This window comes from Puma concolor, chromosome A3 (assembly GCF_028749965.1).
Source record: "Puma concolor isolate L17-30 chromosome A3, mPumCon1.1.hap2, whole genome shotgun sequence".
Taxonomy (NCBI): Eukaryota; Metazoa; Chordata; class Mammalia; order Carnivora; family Felidae; genus Puma; species Puma concolor.
The window spans coordinates 115,879,773-115,897,387 of record NC_141669.1 but is presented as its reverse complement, the minus strand read 5'-3'; the positions used below and the strand labels follow the sequence as shown (position 1 = coordinate 115,897,387).

At 39.2% G+C, this 17,615-nt stretch overlaps 1 protein-coding gene across 6 annotated transcripts in view; it reads right to left on the bottom strand.

Moving 5' to 3' along the window:
• CBFA2T2 (CBFA2/RUNX1 partner transcriptional co-repressor 2) overlaps positions 1-17,615 on the bottom strand; it is a 139,543-nt gene that overhangs the window by 36,211 nt on the left and 85,717 nt on the right. For all 6 annotated transcript variants that reach the window (XM_086701990.1, XM_086701993.1, XM_086701996.1 and 3 more), the window contains 2 exons: positions 6,304-6,447; positions 1,810-2,051 (listed from right to left, as the gene is read on the bottom strand). In XM_086701990.1, coding sequence (XP_086558116.1) covers positions 1,810-2,051; positions 6,304-6,447 — 386 coding nt within the window. The remainder of the gene's footprint in view (positions 1-1,809; positions 2,052-6,303; positions 6,448-17,615) is intronic.

Genomic DNA, 17,615 nt, shown 5'->3' with positions numbered 1-17,615 from the left:
CTGTGCCTAGACAGTGTTTTTGCAAACATTGCAGTTTCTGCTGAACATTGATTTTTCCTTCTGGGAATTTGGAATTTCAGCAGGTGCTGGCAAAGACTGCCTATGTACCCAGACTCAAGTAAACACCTTGGGCACGGAGTCTCGAATAGGCTTTCCTGGGCAAAAGCATCACACATATGTCACTACATTTTCACTGCTGGGGGAAGAGTGAGCTCTGTGTGACTATTTATACAAGAGAAGAGCATAAGGAAGCCTGCACATGGATTCCACTAGATTCCAACAGTATCTCTTTCCTTTATTACCCAGCTGTGTAACCTTATGCCTCTGTAATAAATCTTAGTTGTGAGCACAGCTATATGCCAAGTCCTGTGAATTCTTTTAAGAAATTTCAGAACTTGGGGGTTGTATTAGGTTCTTTGACTATGCCTCAAAATGCAAACAACTCAAATGCCCATCAAGAGCAAAAAGTACAAATTGTATTCCTACAATAAAATACTATATAATATAGCAATGAAAATGAACAACCTTAAAAAAAAGAAAAAAAAAAAAAAGAACAACCTAACAGCTCTAAAAAGCAAAAGGGATTAAATCTGAAATGATGAAAAAGTCATTTATCACATTCTGCCTTGTATGAAAGTTGTTTCTTCTACACTAGACTGAGAAATCTGTTAAGTTATTCAACTTTTTAGCCTCGGACTCCTCTAATTTATGTGGGTTATATCTATCAATAATCCCAATATTAATAATTAACTTCAGAATTTGGAAACCATTTATTATTAACCCATTTCAAAATAATTGTATTTTCCCCAAAAATGTAGTAGGAAGAATGGCACTGTAATTACAGTTTTGCAAATCTTTTTGGTATCTGGGTTATTAAAAGACAACTGGGTTCTCTTATCTGCTTCTGCATTTAATCCATTTCAACAGCCTGTATCATGCAGCTTCAAGAAAATTCTACTGTATGCTCCTTAGAGAGTAAGAATGAAAATGCAAGAAACATCTTAATATTATTATGAAAATAATTTTCGCCTTCAGAAGTTCCAGGAAGGGCCTGGGGGAATCTCAAGGGTCCCTGATTACACTTTGAGAACTACAGCATTAAGGCTTAGTAACGTGATTCACTTTTACACAGGTAGAGCCTAACATGCAGAACCATGAGGTGCTTTTTCAAGAGGTAAATCTTGTAGAATTCAATTTACAAACATAGGGAACTGTCAGTACTTTCCTTATATACAGTGATACGCAAACCCCACCCAGCTGTCTATGTCAGAAATTACTGCCTTATACCATCATGGGTTCACCATACTCCTTGTACAAAGAAAAATTATGTGTGGTTTGAAAATTCTACAGAAACTATATTTGCATGAAGAGCTGAAGAATGTAATCCCTTTGACACTATTTAAACCACGAGACTTGTAATTTTACAAACTATTATCCTGAAAATTAAACTCCCTGTTTTTCTTTTCTCTCAGGTTTGGAAACAATGCACCAGGCACTGAATATATTAAGTAACAAAACCTTGCGTTAGCTTGGTTGAACCTCAGTAGCCTGTTGAAATTCAGTTGACGATGAATTCAAAGCTGTTTCTTGGAATTAAATCAACATAATAAGAAATAATAAGGTAAACATTATAGATTTGTTTCCTTAATAAGTATTGTTATCCATAATTGAAATCCACAATTCCACAGGTTTATATGAGTTATATAATAACTAATCTAGTCTGCATATTTTGCCATGTTGCTCCAGGTTTGCTGGCTTTGGTTCTGAGCCACATACTCAGATAGCTGTGGACAGTGATGCCGTACTTACCACCAGTGCTAGAACAAGAGTCCGCACCTTCTCCCCAATCTCAGGTGAGATGTCATTGCCAAACTGTTGCAGTGTGGTAAGGAAGCGTTTCAACTTGCTGAGCTGCCGAGCACCACAAGTGGCTGGCAACTGTTGATTTGTTAGTGCAGATGATGTGGAAGAGGCAGGACCATTGCTGAATCTCTGTGGTGGTGATGGGGCACCATTCAGGGTAGGAGGAGAATGGTTGATGCCATTGCTTACTAAAAGAAAGCCAAAATGAAAGACTCTGTTTAAGTGCAAAACACACAGGTCTTTGTTAATTTCTTCTTGTTTGCATTAACCTTCGTTTATTCATTTGAATTTTGTAAAGCACATATTAAGAATATACAAGAAACTGTTTCTGCCCTCAGTGAGACTACTACATAGGAAGACAGACTACCAGGTCAAAAATCTTAACAGAATAACACAGACGTGTTAAAATAAGAGTACGGAGTGCTGTAAGAGCTTGGAGAAGGCTATCTAACTATAGTTGCTATGGGGCCGGGTAGGTAAAGATTTCCTGCAACAGGTACTGCAGAAGCTGAGTCTGGTAGGATACGTATTTCCAGTGTACTGGACACTTATGCGCACAAATGCGCACCTTTCATGTGACATCTCCTTCCTGATCTTAGGGTTCCAAAGAAGTTAAGCAATCAGTTACAATGTAGCATGTGAATAGACAATCAGAAAAGAGAGTTCTGTTGAAGTGAGAAATGTTTTCTCTAGGCTATAGATTTAATGACCTATTGCTGCAAAAAGATATATAAGGTACACATCTCTTGGACCATTCAGAATATTCATGCCCATCACAGTCAGTTTCTCTCTGCTCCAACAGTGTGATATTAATAGTGCCGAATTCTTGATCATTCAATGAAGCATTTTCTAGACACTACACAGGACAACACACCAATTTCTGCTCAAATTATAATACATGTGAATGATTAATGAGAGTTTAATTACTGTTTCCCCATCGTTCTTACTCATTTCTTGCTAGTTTCAATTTGCAACACCACCCTAGAACTAAGTTCTCCTTCTTCACTGAATGGTGAAATAAAATTACCTGGTGACTAAGCGTCAATAGATTTTCACTTAATCATACCCAGGCTTGAACATCTAGGAAGATGAAATTAAAACATATGTCTAAAAAACATAAGAAAAGAGCCCAATTATTTAATCTTTACCTAACTTAGAAAACTGACCATTTACTTATACTGGGCTTAACACCAAGTCATTAATCATGAAAAATCTTCCATGTCCCTCCTTCTGCCTCCATGCCGGTCATAGTTGGTCAGCCATACTGTTCCTACTACTTGACTGATCCAGATTCAAATTTGATCTAGCAAACTTTTCCTCATCCTATATATGCTCAGGTATCACTGTATCAAGAAACATTCTTTAACAGATTCTGTGGCTGCACATTAAGGTAAACCTGATAGATTTAATAACTCTTCTCTGCGCTGCCTACAAATACTTCCATTATGGTACCTACTTACTTTTTCTAGATTTGTACTGTCTTAACAGACTGTGCACTTCTTCTTTTTTTTTTTTTTTTAAACGTTTATTTTAGAGAGAACATGAGCAGGGGAGGGACAGAGAAAGGGGGAAACAGAGAATCTGAGGCAGGCTCCAGGCTCTGAGCTGTCAGCTCAGAGCCCAACACGGGGCTTGAAGCCACGAACCATGAGACTGACCTGGGCCAAAGTCGGCCACTCAACCAACTGAACGACCTAGGGGCCCCAAGACTGTGCACTTCTTAATGAACACTATGTTCTATATCTGTATATACTATACTAAGTTTTGTAGACTGTATATACCATACATAAATAGATTGGCTTTGTTCATTAGCTAGCAAAGTGTAAGTGTTGAGGAAAAAGCTGCTGAATGATTCACTACATAAAAGACTAACAGGCTAAGAAAGAAAGGGCGAATTCTCCTCTGTATCTTTCATTAAAAGAGATCACTAGAGCTACTGGAAAGGAAAGCTCAATACTCAACCTCAGCAATCCAGAAAATTAGTTGCAATGGTCTGCTGTTTCTTTGTGTTCACAGAAAGGTCAACTGCCATTGGAGAGCTGCCCCTTTTGAAGCAATCCATAAATGGAATATATTACTGTGCTTTTAGCCACGCTGCTTTTTCACAACCTCTTCAGTGAAAGCATATGAGCACATTTTCTGAAGTAAAATGAAGTAGTCAAATATGGAGGTAAAAAGAGCTGAATTTACGTGCAGATATATCTATTCCTATTGTCTGTATCTTGAAATCTGAATGACAGCCTAGGTTTAAATCTCTTCATTTCAAGACAGCACCTATATCTAAGGATGTAGAACTTTGAAATAGAAAATAGAATTTTAATTTTTTTTTTTTTAACATTTATTTATTTTTGAGACAGAGAGAGACAGAGCATGAACGGGGGAGGGGCAGAGAGAGAGGGAGACACAGAATAGGAAGTAGGCTCCAGGCTCTGAGCCATCAGCCCAGAGCCCAACACGGGGCTCGAACTCACGGACCGCGAGACCATGACCTGAGCTGAAGTCGGACGCTTTACCGACCGAGGCACCCAGGCGCCCCGAAAATAGAATTTTAAAAAGGATATGAAACTTCATTTCTAGTTCCAGACTGCTACAGTTGCCACTTACTCAATTTCAAATGTTTTAAAATATAATAATTAAAATTTCTATTAAAGCTGTACCGCTTAGACTCTTTTGCCTTTTAAAATAATAAACACAAAAAACGTACATGTTTGAGCAATGATAGTGTGTAAGCTTATGTAAAGGCATTTAAATAAGAAAATGCATATAATGCCTAGCAAAGTGCTCTAATGCATTGTGGGTACTCCATAAACACTGCGTCTCCTCTGCTCTATGAGGCACAGTATCTGAGAGAGTCAACATGCACAGGCACAGAAAGGCAGAAAAATTCAGATTAAAATCTAGACACGTAAAGGTGCACCTGGGTGGCTCAGTTGGTTAAGTGTCTGACTTTGGCTCACATCATGATCTTGTGGCTCATGGGTTTGAGCCCTGCATCAGGCTCTGTGCTGACAGCTCAGGATCTTCTACCTCCCTCTCTCTCTCTCTCCCAACCTCGCTCATGACCTGTTTCTCTCTCTCTCAAAAATAAATAAACATTAAAAGAAAATTAAAAAACAATCCACACAAGTTAGTATGTATGCATGTAAGTCTAGATTTTAAATTGGGTCTTCTTTTGACTTTTGTTTGTGTGTTTAACTATACATATAGGACTGATTGCTGAGTTACACAGGCTTTGTGAAAATTCAACTTTACTAAATACTACCAAATAATTTTCTCACATCCAAACAATGTAGGAGTGTTCAGGTAGCTCACCATATGCTCACCAAAGATTGATATTACTTTCCATTTTGAACATTCTTGTATTACATTGGGTTTTAGTTTGCATTAACTTGATGCAAAGTTGAACATCTATTATATATTTATTGGCTAATGTAATTCTTTTTTTTAAGTGTTTATTTATTTTGAGATAGAGAGAGAGAGAGAGAGAGAGAGAGAGAGAGAGAGATTGATTCCCGGCAGGCTTCACACTGAGTACAAAAGCTGTATGTGGGCCCTGATCCCATGACTGTGAGATCATGACCTGAACTGAAATCAAGAGTTGGACATTTAGCTGACTGAACCACCCAGGCGCCGCTGGCTAATGTAATTCTTATGGACTGAATTATGCCCCCCCCCACAAATTCCTATGTTGTAGTTCTAATCCCCTGCATCTCAGAATGTGACTGTATTTGCAGACACAGCCTTTAAAGGTTACATGAGGTAATGTGGGTGGTCCGTAATCCACTATGATTATTGTCCTTATAAGAGGAAAGGACAGCAGGTATGCACATGCACAGAGGCAAGGACATGGGAGGACACAGCAGGAAGGGTGGCCATCTGCAGCCAAGGAGAGGGGCCTCAGAAGAAACCAAACCTGCTGACGCCGTGATCCTGGACTTCTATCCTCCAGAACTGTGAGTTTCAGCCAACCCGTCTGTGGTATTTTGTTGTGACAGCCCTAGCAAACTAATACAATATTCATTCTCTTTTGTCAAGAGCCTTACCATGGTAGTCCTGGAATAGTTTTAGAAGTTGTTTGGTAATTATATGAAATTTACATTGATTCCTATAAAGCAATATAATAATTTAAATTCACTTTAGAGCCAAGAAATTAAAATAGCTACTTAATAGCCAGAGTATGAAAACAAAGTATCTATACCACTAAATTTTCAAATGCCTAAATTAGCTAAGTACTATTCTCAGAGGGCAAAAGCAATTTATAAAAGAAATAACCGTGTGTGTGTAATATGTATATGTACATATGTGTGTGTGTAGATATAAAATACCTTACAGCTATTTTGAAAATGTTGAATAGCATATGCAGAAGGCTTCATAGCAGCCAGTCACTTAGATCTAAACGTCACCCTGAACCACAAACCCAAATAAATTAAGAGGTCTCACATGCTGTTGGAGTAAATGACACTGGCCTGGGTCCCCCAGGATTTATTGGTGGGAGGGGTGGCATGGTGGGAGGTGAGGATCTTGACTGTATCTTCACTTCCACAGGCGATCCAGGCATTGCTGGCACTCTTTTCTCAGCACCAACTAGAGAGAATAAAAGGAATGGAGGTCAGAGTTGTCCACAAGGTAATAAAAATCGTAACAGTAATTTGAAATATGAAATATGAAACACCAGTATATTTTCCTAGAGGACTGAGAAGTTAAGAAGATGCTTATCTGAGTAGGCTGTATGGAGGGCCCTCAAAAGGTATCTACAGTAGTTCCCTTTCAGCCAGTTTCACTTTCCACAGTTTCAGTTACCTGTGGCCAACCATGGTCTGGAAACCCATGATCGTCCTGATGGGTAGAGAGTCAGAAGGGCAAGAGTAGCCTAACATAAGGTCATCATGCCTGGGTCATTCGCCTCATCATGCAGGCATTTTATTGTCTCACATCATCACAAAAAGAAGGGTAAGTACGGTACAATAAGATATTCTGATAGAGGGGGAGAGACAGGGGGAAACCACAGTCACACAACTTATAGTATATTGTTATAATTGTTCTATTTTATTTTCATTTATTGTTAATCTCTTACTGTGCTTAACTTATAAATTAAGTTTTATTACAGGTATGTGTATAGGAAAACACATAATATGTATTTAGGATTTAGTACTATCTGCAGTTCCAGGTATCCATTGGGGTCTTAGAATGTATCTCCTGTGGTTAAAGTCTGGGGGAGCAGGACGACTGTACCTCTGACTACCTTGAACTGTGAATATATGCTCATTTGGAAAAAGGGTCTTGGAAGATGTAGCTAAGGATCTTGGAAGGAGATCATCCTGGATTATTGAGGGGGGCTCTAAACCCATTATGAATGATACCCTCCTAAGAAGAGCTGAAGGGGCACATACACAGAGGGAAGACTACATGAAGATGGACATAGTTGCACAATGCAAGGGCAACGTGACCATGATGGCAGAGACGGGAGTGATGCATCCGTATGCCAAGGAATGCCAAGGACTGTCAGCAACCAGCAGAAGCTGGGAGACAGGTATGGACTAGATTCTTCCTCAGAGGTCCCAAGAAAGAACCAACCCTGCTTACACCTTGATTTTGGACTTCTAGCCCCCAGAACAGTGAGAGATTATTGTTGTCTGAAGCCACCCAATTTGTGACCTCTGTTATGGCAATCACAGGAAACTAAAACAAGCCAGCAAGGTCAAAGGGTAACATGACCTGAAAGTTAACAGTGAAGATAGTGGCTGAGAAAGGAAGAAACCAGGTTGCATATTCAGCCTGTCTCAAATGCACTGTCTTTTGACTTCTTTTTTATAAATTCATCAAATAATAGGGGGAAAAAAGCTAACGTGGGACTGTCTAGACCAGTAGGCATCAATTGCACAGCAGGGAAACAGAATCATAATCAGTTGTATATAAATTACCACAAATGACTAAGTACTAAATTTTTATATATATTAACTAGGGATAAGCAGGGAAAAAGAGGTGGAATCAACATCCCTGACATCAATCATGCAAATGTCATTTATGATGTACAGTATCTAAAAAGATGAAAAGTAGAGCTGAATCTAAACAAAGTACAGACTAGTTCACCATGGGGACAATTCATAAGCAGCTGTTTGATAACGGTAGGGAACGACAAATTCCAGAAAAAGAAATTTGACAGATTAAACTTAATGACATCAGAAATAGGTCTGGACTAGTATCAACAGGACTGGAGCAATATTCTAAAACAGCTTCAGTTACTTTCCCCCATTAAAAAGAACATGTTACATACTTGGTTAATAATAGGACCAGGGTCACCATAATCATCTTTAAACTGAACTGTGTTCCTCTCGGTAACTCCAAGCTTTTCATGTAAGTGCCATGTATTTATTCTCCAATAACTGTTGAATTCAATTTAAAGAACAAGACACGGATACACCAAAGGTTCAAATGAGAATGTTAAACCAAAGATTTCTTTCTGTGAGATCATAGCTGTAGACACAATACATTCATGACACTGGCAAAAAAGCCCATCTCTGCACATTTATGAGCATGTTTTAATGAGGAAAATATCACCAAATATTATTTTTATGCTTCAGTTTGCATTGGTCATATTTTGGAAAGAGATCTAATGAATACATAAAGTCTATCAAGTAATGTCCTCAAGTTACAAAACCCCTGACAAAAATGTGCGGCTCTCTGAGAGCCATGTGGGCAACACTCTGCCAGCTCTTCCCATCTCTCTGTCCAGGACATTTTCTTTGTGAAATTGATGGTCGTCCTGTCTGATTAGTGGACTAATGAGCTGTTGCGTTTGCCTTTTTCTTCTTGACAGTATTTTTCTCAATGCCCTTCAGAGAATGGTTGACATGGTTCCAGCTCTCCCATCTGGGGCCCAGCTTTCTGGAGGGTGGGGGGAGAGGGGAAGGAAGGAACTGACAGTTGTCTCGCACTATAATGTGTTGTGTATAGTGTGCAACAACCTAGAGGGAGCCTTTCTTCAGACCACCTGCCTTTACAGCAAGGGCGCCAAAGGCCCGAGGAGGACGTAACAGCAAGATGTGTTTTAACGTTCAGCACTTGGCAGAATGAAAAACTGAGAGGAGCCCAACTGCAGAACACTGAATTATACACCAAGTGAAAGCTTAGATACTGGGCAAAACCCACCCCGCAGTGTACCGTTTACAGATTGAAACTACCCACATCTCTTGTTCACATCACTACTCATAAATCTGCAACACTAGTGTTGTAGCTCATGTTTCAGTAACATCGACTAGTAGAAAAAACATGGGGTATGGAGGCTGAGAAATTTCATGTGAATTCTCATTCTGTTAGAACCTACATTACTTTTATTAAATCATTTCACCTTTCTGGGTCATTTCTAACAAATGTAAAGTAAGAGGTAATAAGACCTACCTGGTAGGAAACAGGTGAGGGTAAAAAACAATGCCTCAACTAGTGCTGGCTGGAGAAGGTACTCAGTAAACAGAAATGATGATTAGGAAACAGGAAGCCTAGTGTCAAGTTCTGGATATACCACCTAACTAGCTATGTGACCATGACCGAGTTAATATTTCCATAGAAAATGGGTACACTATCAACAGCTAATCCATCTAACCTCAGCGAGATTACATGGAATGATTCAAGAATTAACAGCTGCAAAAGCACCAAGTACCATGTAAGGGGGTATTTTTATTGGAGGCTGGGTGGCATGAAGGCACTTCATGGTGTGAGATCTATCCAAGTGGTTTACAACATGACAATACAGCAGCTGCTCAAATGGTGGATAAGGGGTACATTCCAAAGTAGGCATTTTAACCCTCTGATTGTTGGCTGTGCCATGCCTTTATGTCATCACTGTTACAGTGACTTCATTTCTGAATTTTTTTGGAACAGATACTCATGTTTTATATTCTAGTTGAATTCTTTGAAAAAAACCAACCATATCTTGAGATCTTTTCAATGCCAGAGAACCTTAGATACAGTGCAAAGAGAAGAAATTCCTTTCTCTCAAGTGGCACTCTGAACCCATAAACACCACTGCTTGGAATACCAAAAAGGAATAAAGTCTTCAGTCCAAGAAAATCAAAATAACCCTTACTTTTGTCATAAAGGTTCAACTTGATTCTAAACATAGATTTTAAGATTCAGCGTAACTGATTTAGTCACTCTGAGTCTGTGCTTTGGTTATTTTGAAGACTTAGGTATATATGGCTTAAAAAATAAAACTCGAGGGGCACCTGGGTGGCTCAGTCGGTTAAGTATCTGACTTCAGCTCAGATCATGATCCCACAGTTTGTGGGTTCGAGCCCTAAATCAGGCTCTCTGCTGTCAGTGCAGAGCCTGAAGCCTGCTTCGGATCCTCTGCCTCCCTCTCTCTCTGCCCCACCCTTGCTCGAGCAGGCACATGTGCTCTCTCTCAAAATGAAACCTTAAAAAATTAATAATAATAATGCATGACCACATGCATTTCCAATATCACTAGTGGAACTAAAAGAAGAGCAAACATGAAAAAGTGTGTCTGAATGATGATTTTAGTTCTCCATCGTGCAATATGATGTGGATGTCATGAAAACAGAAAACTGATGAGAGAGAGAACACAGTAATGAACAGTTCTCTGTGTGACAGCAGAGCTTTTGTTCCTCACACAGGAATTTGAAGAATCAGACATGGAACTAAAGAGCAGAACACTTCTATAAGAGAAGTAATACAGAACATAAACACAAACATCCCAGATAAATATTACTTGAGAAGAATCCTGTATGTTAAACTGCCCATAAACAAAAGTATTTACAAAGCATTATAAACTGCTTTTACTTTTTTTTTTTTTTTTTTTTAAGTTTATTTACTTATTGTGAGACAGCGCAAGCCAGGTAGGGGCAGGGAAAGAGAGAATCTTAAGGACATTCTGCACCATCAGCGAGGAGCCTGATGCAGGGCCTCAAACCCCTGAAACGTGAAATCATGATCTGAGTCAAAATCAACAGTTGGAGAGGCTTAACCGTCTGAGTCACCCAGGTGCCCCTAAACTGCTTTTAAAAAGTTCTAAAAAATTACTTTGAAGCAGAAAACAGAAAAAGAAATAGAAGAGGTGTAAATATGAGATAAGAAAAATGCAATTATGTCAGGAGAAGGACTTCCTAGACTACTGGAAAGAAGAGAAACTCCCAGGGCTACAAGGAAAAAGTACGTTTAGGTAAAAGAAGGTGAACTTGATGTGAAAAATGCTTTATCACTTACTAGTTTTGTGTGGTAATGATTTTCCTCATGTGTTCCTAGGATAACACATCAAAAACAAGGTTCTGTGAGGGGTACCATAACATATATAATAATGGCCATACAGTACGTACTTACTTGAATTAGATTACAAATCTATTAAAATAAATAATTTTATTTGGCCATTGAGATGTTTATGTATGCTGAGTTTTGGGTAGAAGATATGGTCAAGTGCTCCTGATTATCATCACCGAGAAAAATGAGATGAATATACATCTTTCAGATCAACAGAACAGGAATACTGATCACTCCAAACATGTTGACCAAGGAAGTCATTCTATTTCTTAAAAAAAAAAAAAAAAAAAAGACTCCTTACTAAGAAACTATGGGAAGGTTTAAACCTTTTAAACCTCTAAATCTTTGGGGGCAGAGGCAAAACCACCTAATTTTCTTTTCTATATATTTATATGGTTCAGAAATCACCATGATATAAAAAGAAATATCTGTTGCTCCTGTCCCTACCTCTACCCCACCTCAAAGGTAACCATTTTATTTTCGTCAAAAAAAATTTTTTTTAATGTTTATTTATTTTGGAGGGGAGGGAGAGAGAATCTGAAGCAGGCTCCAGGTTCTGAGCTGTCAGCACAGAGCCCGACATGGGGCTCGAACCCACGAACCGCGGGATCATGACCCGAGCCGAAGTCGGACGCCCAAATGACTGAGCCACCCAGGAGCCCCCATACATAACCATTTTAATTAATTTCTTGTGTATCCTTCCATTCTTTCTCCATGCACAAATGAGTAAACACGAATATAAATTCCTATCCCACCCCTATTTATAAAAAGAAAGCATAATGATGTTAAATTGAATGTCCCCAGTAATGGCCTCTGCATCCACCCCATTTGCAATGTATCCAGAAGTGGGATCTATTTCCCTATTCCCAGAATCTGGCTAGAGCCTCTGACTTGCTTTGACCAACGTAATGCGATAGAAGTGACAGAGTGCCAGTTCTGAGCCTCTCTTGGAATCCTGACCCAGGGGCGCCTGGGTGGCGCAGTCGGTTAAGCGGCCGACTTCAACCAGGTCACGATCTCACGGTCTGTGAGTTCGAGCCCCGCGTCGGGCTCTGGGCTGATGGCTCAGAGCCTGGAGCCTGTTTCCGATTCTGTGTCTCCCTCTCTCTCTGCCCCTCCCCCGTTCATGCTCTGTCTCTCTCTGTCCCAAAAATAAATAAACGTTGGAATCCTGACCCAGCCATGAAGGCAAATCCAGACTCCTCTGCTGTAGGATGACACCACATGGAACAGAGATGAGCTGTCCGAGCTAAGGCCAGCTGACCCCAAACACGTGAGAGCCTATCCCAGGGAGTCTGGTCTGCAGCTAGCTGACTGCAGACATACGAATAAGTAAGAACAACCAAAAGCAGAACAACTGCCTGACTCACAGTCATGAGCAAAAAAAATCAACACTGTTTTAGACCACTAGGTTTTAGTGTGGTTTGTTGCAGAGCAGTAGACTAGTAGGCAACGGATCTATACCACAAACTGTACTGCTCCTTGGTTTTTTTGTTTTTCTTTTGTTTTGTTTTACAATGTCAAAATATGTCCTGCAATGCTTAATTCCACAACCTTTTGTTGCTAACAGATGCGTGATATTCCACTGTGTGGAAGTACCACAGTTCATTTAAACAATCCTCTATTGAGAAATAATTGGATTATGTGTTATCATTTGTAGCTGAATTTTGAGGCTCTCTAGATCCCATGCTACTGACTATCCTGTATTTGCCAGGCTTTGGGAAAGAGACAACAGAAGATAGGGCCTTGATTAAGGTAAACATATATATTGAAACGTTTGCAAAGTACTAAGAAAATAAAAAGTAGAAACATTACCATGTGTGAAGGCCAAGGATGTCTTTACAGAGCAATAAGTAGTTCAGTGGGAAGGCTACATGAGCTTGCCAGGTAGCACATAAGGACAAAATCATGAAAGATATGGTTTAAATAGTGCCCCTAAAGTTGGGATCAGAACCAAGGAAAACATCAGAAAAAAAAGATTTCCTTGTCTACAGTCTCTCTTTAACCATTGCCAAAAATAGGGAAATATTCTGAATGCGTAACTGTCAGATGAGAAACATTTCCAAGATTGACAATTCTAATCTGCTGAAGTTAGAGGAAAGAACATCGAAATTACTGTTGCACTTGTAGGCTTGTAAGGCTGGCTAAATTGATTGTGCGCATAGCACCTGCTTAAGGATGAACATTTCTCATCCATGTAGCTCTGCCATGAACCTGACAACACATCCAACTTTCTAATAACATGCAGGCTTCACATGCAGAGACAGCCAGGAATAACTGTTTACAATGACAGATAATTTATCATTCAACAAAAATTGAGGCATAAGGACTCAAGTAAGAAATGACCAAATGATGCTTTACAAGGGCTCTTGAAGACAGAGAGATCCATTAAAATAAATACTTTACTGTATACTAAAAATAGATTGGAAAATATTTTTTTTCCATTCCACATTTTTAAATACATAAAGTTAATTTATCAAATACATTCTTATAGTTCAGGGATCAGTAAATTTTTTCTGCAAAGGCCAAGACAGTAAATATTTCTGGCTTTGTGGACGATATATGGTGTCTGTCACAACTATTCAACTTTGCTGTTACAGCACACTCTAGACAATGCAAAAAGGAACAGGTGTGGCCGTGCTCCAATAAAACTTTATTTACAAAAATACCAGTGGCCATAGTTTACTGACCTCTGCAAAGGCTGATTAAAAAACTGACAAATTAAATTTCTAATTCTTAGTTTATTTCTATGCGTATAAAATCTATTTTGCAGCTTCCACTGAAGTGGTTCATCTGAATAACATTTTTATTCCCTTAAGACTGGATATAAAGACAATTTACGTACGGACCTCCAAGAAAAATAACATACAAAAGTTTATTTAAAAACAGGGAAAATTATTTTTTAAAGAAAACATTATTTAAAGACAGAATACTAACAACTGAGGTCAGAGCTAGCTGAGGAGTTACAAAAATGATGCTAGTTATTTGATGTTCTTCCAAAACCAGACAGACCTATAACTAAGAGAAGAACCTCAAAGATGACTACCTAACTGTGAAGGATCACTTGCTTCATGAGGATGCTAATTTCTCCCCTAGTCATCCCTCCTTTCTCTATCTTCTATAAGTGCCCTCTGATCCCAGACACAGAGACATGAAGACTATACAAATAACCCTAATAACTTGATAATAACAAGCAACTCAGAATGAACAGAAGAGATTTAAAGAGACAATTCCCAAAAGAAAATCTACAAATGGCTGATAAGGGCGTAAAAAGATGCTCAGCATACCAGTCATCAAAGAAACACAAATTATAATACTGCAACAGAAAGGAACACTACGGACACACATATCCAACAATATAGATGAATGTCAAGAGCATTTGACTAAGTGAAAGATACCAGACACACAACACAACTACACACCATATTACCCTCTTTATATAAAACTTTGTGACAAGACAAAATTAGGGACAAAAAGCAGCCAAGTGGCTGTCTGGGACCGATGGAAAGAAACAGACTACAACAAGGCACATTAGGGGGGCGAGATACATCCTCTCTTTAATTTTTTAAAATTTGTATTTATTTTGAGAGAGAGAGAACACACTCGGGTCAGGGCACAGAGGGAGAAAGAATCCCAAGCAGGCTCTAGCGCAGAGCCTGACTGGGGGCTCCATATCACGAATGGTAAGTTCATGACATGAGCTGGAATTAAGGCATGGACGCATAACCAACAGAGCTACCCAGGCACCCCCATGATAAATCTTTTTATGGTGATGGAAATATTTTACATTATGACTGTAATATGCTAATTCTATCTAAATTATACCACAATAAAGGTGAGTAAAAGTTAGCAAACCAAATACGGAAGTGTATTTTTCTATAATCACAATCAAGTTGAGTTTATCCAAGAATGCAAGCATAATTTTATATATTTAAAATACAGTAAGGGGCACCTAGGTGGCTCAGGTCATGATCTCATGGTTCATGAGTTCGAGCCCCATATCGGGCTCTGTGCTGATAGGTTGGAGCCTGAAGCCTGCTTTGGATTCTGGGTCTCCCCCTCTCTCTCTGCCCCTCCCCTGCTCATGCTTGGTCTCTCTCTCTCTCTCTCTCTCCTTCAAAAATAAACATAAAAAAAAATACAGGGGTGCCTGGGTGGCTCAGTCAGTTAAGTCACTGACTCAATTTCAGCTCAGGTCATGATCTATCTCATGGTTCATGAGTTCGAGCCCCACATCAGACTCCACAATGTCACAGTGTGAGTCTGCTTTGGTTTCTCTCTCTCCGCCCTTCATGTGCACTCTCTCTCTCAAAACAAATAAACTTAAAAAAAAGTTTAAAAAAAATACAGAGGGGTGCCTGGGTGGCTCGGCCAGTTAAGTGTCTGACTTCAGCTCAGGTCATATCTCCCAGTCCATGAGTTCGAACCCCGCGTCGGGCTCTGTGCTGACAGCTCAGAGCCTGGAGCCTGCTTCAGATTCTGTGTCTCCCTCTGTCTCTGCCCCTCCCCTGATCATGCTCTGTGTGTCTCTCTCTCTCAAAATTAAATAAACATTAAAAATTTTTTTTTAAATACAGAAAAATTCGCCATATTAACAGATTAAAAGAAACACTTTAAAATCACGTCAATAATTACAGAAAAAGCATTTGATAACACCCAATTTCCACTCAATATGAACAAAACTAGAAATAGAACATCAGTTCCTTAACTTGACAAAGGTTCTCTTCCAAAAACCCTTATAAAATGTCATACTTATTGATGAAACATTAAAAGCAATGTCTTTCAGCTCAGAAAGAAGATAAATCAATGCTTCTATGCAACATTTTTCACCAGTCAAGCCACAGCAGCAGAACAGTTAAGAAGAAATAATACGTATAGGAAAGGAAGAAATGGAACTGTCATTTTATACACACTAGATGACCTTCTATAAGGAAAACCAAGAGAATCTAACCATCCAATTATTAGATTATGCAGGTTTAGCAAGATTGTTAGATAGAAGTCCAATATTTTAAATTTTTTTTTTTTCAACGTTTATTTATTTTTGGGACAGAGAGAGACAGAGCATGAACAGGGGAGGGGCAGAGAGAGAGGGAGACACAGAATCGGAAACAGGCTCCAGGCTCCGAGCCATCAGCCCAGAGCCTGACGTGGGGCTCGAACTCACAGACCGTGAGATCGTGACCTGGCTGAAGTCGGACGCTTAACCGACTGCGCCACCCAGGCACCCCAGAAGTCCAATATTTTAAAAATGAATTGCATTCCTATATCCTGGCAAACAAACACTAATTTCAAAAAGATATGAATTACAATAAAAATTATAAACAATGTAGAAATAAGCCTAACACAAAATACATAAGCCCTTTATGAAGAAGATAAGTTGACTGAAAAGACATAAAAGGAGATTTAAGGGGCCCCTGGGTGGCTCAATTGGTTAAGCATCTGACTCTTGATTTCGGATCAGGTCATGATCTCACAGTTCATGGGTTTGAGCCCATTGTGGGGCTCTGCACTGACAGTGTGGGGTTGGCTTGGGATTTTCTTTCTCTCTCTCTCTCTCTCTCTCTCTCTCTCTCTCTGCCCCTTCCTGTGCACACCCACATGCACTCTCTCTCCAAATAAACTTAAAGAGAAAAAAGTCTCCTTCTTAAAAAGAATAGTTATATCTATCATGCTTATGGATGGGAAGACTTGTCCCCATTATTTTCTCTTCATTTTAATGTATAAATTCAATGCAATTCTAATTACATGCAAGATTTTTAGTGTAACTTGATGAGCAAATACTAAAATCTAGGTACAAAAGTTAACATGTTAAATGTCCAGCAACAAAACTGAGGCATATTCACAAATGAAATAGTACTACTGAATAAGTGAACTAGATCTTATGTATTAAAAGGATAAATCCCCAAACAATGTAGTATTATTGGGTAAAAAGAACAGACTGCAAGAAAAATACAGATAGAGGAATACTTTAATAAAAGCCTCGGGGCGCCTGGGTGGCTCGTTGGTTGGGTGTCAAACTTCGGCTCAGGTCATGATCTCACAGTTCATGGGTTTGAGCCCCGCATCGGGCTCTGTGCTGACAGCTCAGAGGCTGGAGCCTGCTTCAGATTCTGTGTCTCCCTCTCTCTCTGCCCCTCCCCACTCACACTCTGTCTCTCTCTCGCTCTCAAAAATAAAGCATTAAAAATTTTTTTTTAATTTAATAAAAGCCTAAAACCATAAAAATTTACATATGCTAATAGATCAATCTACATATGGTAAATTTACATATGTATACATAGTAAAATCTTTTTTAAAACAAGGGAATAATAAACATCAAATTGAAGAGGTGCCTGGGTGGCTCAGTTGGCTGAGCTGCTGACTCTAGATACCAATTTAAGCTCAGGTCATGATCCCCAGGGCAGGGGAAATACAAAAAAATAAAAATAAAACATCAAATCCAGGATGATGACTACTGCAAAGGGAAGAAAAGGGCATGA